Genomic DNA, 3,615 nt, shown 5'->3' on the forward strand with positions numbered 1-3,615 from the left:
TAAATATTATTAAGTATATGAAAATATAAAAATTTAAAAGAGTTAGTGAACACTTTCATTCTTAAAATACTATTCATTATATGTAATTTATAAAAAAAATATTTTTTATTCCTAAAATTTAAAATTAAAATATTTTAATTAAATTATAAATAATTTTTCATCATACCTAATTTTATTTCTATGTATTTTTATATACATTTAATAATAAAAGACTGAATCAATTGGCATGTTAGCGTCTATTAATACACTAGCATTTATAATTTAAAACTATAATTGTATATAAATACCATAAAAGAATAAACCTATATATAAAAAATATGTTTATATCAAATAATAAAAACTTAATTTACAATTATTTTTCTTTCTTTCTTTTTGAAATAATTAATTTTTTATATATTTTTAATTTAATTTTAATATACTGTTAGATTAAAACATTTATAAATCTATTTAATTATGTATTGTAATTTAAATATATTTTTTATATTTATCATGTAAATAATTATCTAAAAAAATAAATATAATCAAATAACTATGTAAAAAAAGATACATATTTTAATATATCAAAATTAACTTTCATACTTTTAAACAATTATTCTACTACTTATTATAATTTTCAAATATTAATGACCTCTCATTGAATTAGAAAATTTATTTTTTATAATATTTATGACATAAGATACTTTTTAATTTAAAATAGTTATTATAAACAAGATTATTTAAAAGATAAAATAAAAAAATATTATATCATTTTAAAATAAAGGATATTAACTAATAGATAAATACTATTTTTTTTATCTCAACTAATTTTTTAAGACAAAAAAATACTGATAATTTTACTTATATTAAAAAAACAAAGATTTAATTTGATAATTAACGAGTTGATTGAATTTAAAAAATTATATTATTACTGTTTATTAATTTTTTTATTGAGTTAATTCATTTACTTATTTTTAATTTTGATATTAAATCAAATTTAATAAAATAAATATTATTAGGTTATTGTACGTTAAATTTAATAAAAAGATTATTTTTAACATGAATCTCAAAATAAAATTTTATAATTTTTTGTGGAACAAAAATAAATTACATTAAAACAAATATATTAATTTTTATATATATATTTTTTTCTAAAACCTAGTGGGGGCAAGTGCCCCCCTCCTCTAATGCCTGGGTCCGTCCCTGGCCCCAATAAATTAGAATTCAAAAGCCGGGTTTAAGAAACATTGAGCGCAAGTTTCATGCCAAGTTGGCAGTGACGAGGTGTTGGGCACAAGAAGAAGTAGCTCCTAGTTGTCAGAACCGAACCGGTGATCGAACCGGTGAAGTTACTGGATCACTAGGTCATTGGTTCAACCGTTGGGTTACTGGTCGAACCGGTTAATTCGGTATAATTAAATAATTCTATAAAATTTAATTATTTTTTTATTATTAGTATTTTTATTTTTTCTTTATAAAAATAATTATCATTTTTAAATTTTAATACTTTATTAATTAGTTTATATTTATTCTATTGTTATATTATTATTGGTGAAAAGTCACATGCAATTATTTTTTTGTGAAGTTGATATTTAAGAACCGTTAGATGGTTTGACTAGTTTAACTAAATATCATCTAGCGATTTTCAACTATCAACCTCATGAAGATAAAAAATAAAATAATATATTAAAAAATAAATTGTGGTTAATTAAATTTTTTGTTTATATTTTTAATTTGTATATATTTAATAAAATTTATAGTTAAATAAAATGTAATTGATTTAAAAATGAGTGACTTTGAAATTAAAATAAATTGAATATAAGTGAAAAGCAAAATGCTATATGTATTATAATTTTATATGTATTATAATTTGTCTATTATTTAATGAGAATCACTCTAGCCTGGTGGAAGAAGCTTGTTGGCCTTATGCTGGAGGAATGGGTTCGAGCCCCATTGGAAGCATTTTGGAAAATTTTCCAAAAATCATCACAAGCGACACTTGGCAGCGCTGGAGGGTGTAGAGCATCGTGGAGTTGCATATCGCTAGTCCATTGTAGATTCACCTTCAACGTTGACCAAATGACTCGAACCGGTCCGGTTTTCACCGAATTTGACTGGTTTTCACCGGTTCACACCGGATTTGACCGGTCTGTACCGGTTCTCAACCTTACACGGTCTAAATATCGGATCGGACCGGTATATAGTCCGGTTTACCGGTTTTCCGGTCAAACTGGCCGGTCTGATCCGGTTCTGACAACTATGGCTCCCTGGCTTTGAAAGTGTGATCTTGTTGTTACCGCCTTTGTAGTTTTTTATTGGGTGGTTTGAATTGCAGTTAATGTAGTCTCTTTTGCTCACTTCGTCCACTTGGTGGAGCCTTGCCTCATACTTGAATGCTGAATTATTAGTTATTAACAAACAAAAAATGTTAGCTTTCTCCCCAGATTATTGAATGTATACAAAAATGTTCTTCCTACGTTATGATGCACGGATACTGACACGAACACAAGATACAATATAACATAGGATAAGTTTACACACAAATTTTAAAATCTTATAAAATATGAGGACATGCATACATATAAAATATAAAATATTTTTTAAATAAATCATAATGATATTTTGATATTTTATTGATATTAAAATATAAATTAATTTTTTAATTATTTTTAAAATCTTATTTTAATTATATTAAATAAATATATATTAAGAATAAAACTGGACATGCTTCGTGATGGTGGTATTTAGGTGTATTTAAGTGTGTTTGGAAAAAAAATTTTTATTTTTTATTAAGACACGGTTGGACACAACAGACACGCGTGTCGGACGAGTGTTGGTGAGTATCGTGTCCGAAATGTGTCCGACACGCGGACACGATAACTCAGCGAAGTGTCCGTGCTTTATAATTCCTACATAAAAATTAACTAAATAAAATATAAATTCTAATTAACTAATACTCAAATACTTTAAGAATTGCTCATTTTAATTATTAATTATTTTATTCAAAAATATATAAATTAATATGTATATATACAAATATATAATAACTAATTATATATATAATATTTTTATTTAAATATTACAAGCATTTATATACAACAAGATGATCGTGAGATTATATGATATGATTAAATAATTATAAAAATACTTTTGCTTAAAAGGCATATCAAAATCAAAGTAATAATACTGTATAACAACCTCAATTCAAAGTATTTTTGCTTTTTAAAATTATAGTTCTTTTATTATTATTTTAGAAGAGAAAAATAAAGCTAAGCATGTATTTATTGTTCTAACAATGGAAAATAAAAACTTTGGAGATTAAAATAAGTACCGCACAAAAATCAAATAAGAAAACGATGAAATATAGAAGAGAGAAGACTCACTTAGAGTATCATTAACTTTGAATTTAAAATTTTCGGCCCAGATGCCATAATCAGGTCCAATGACCCATCCAGAAGGACCTCCAACAACGTAATCTGTTGCAAAAACAGTTGGAAAAGCCAACAACAAAATCAAGAATGAGGCAGCAACTAATGCTGCTACAGCTTTAGCCATGTTTCTATGAAGAAAATGTGCTCTCTCACAATAATAATAATAATAATTCTTCAAAGGAATTTATAGCATGAGAAGCTTTCCAAG

General features: G+C 24.9%; 1 protein-coding gene across 1 annotated transcript; it reads right to left on the reverse strand.

The window, feature by feature from the left end:
- Positions 1–1,182: 1,182 nt before the first annotated feature.
- LOC110275339 (stellacyanin-like) lies at positions 1,183–3,615 on the reverse strand. The gene is made up of 3 exons (XM_052253731.1): positions 3,360–3,615; positions 2,239–2,372; positions 1,183–1,282 (listed from the first exon to the last, which is right to left on the reverse strand). Exons 1-3 carry the CDS (start codon positions 3,529–3,531, stop codon positions 1,214–1,216), a joined length of 375 nt encoding a protein of 124 aa, XP_052109691.1. The 5' UTR covers positions 3,532–3,615; the 3' UTR covers positions 1,183–1,213.

This window comes from Arachis duranensis, chromosome 9 (genome assembly GCF_000817695.3).
Source record: "Arachis duranensis cultivar V14167 chromosome 9, aradu.V14167.gnm2.J7QH, whole genome shotgun sequence".
Lineage (NCBI taxonomy): Eukaryota > Viridiplantae > Streptophyta > Magnoliopsida > Fabales > Fabaceae > Arachis > Arachis duranensis.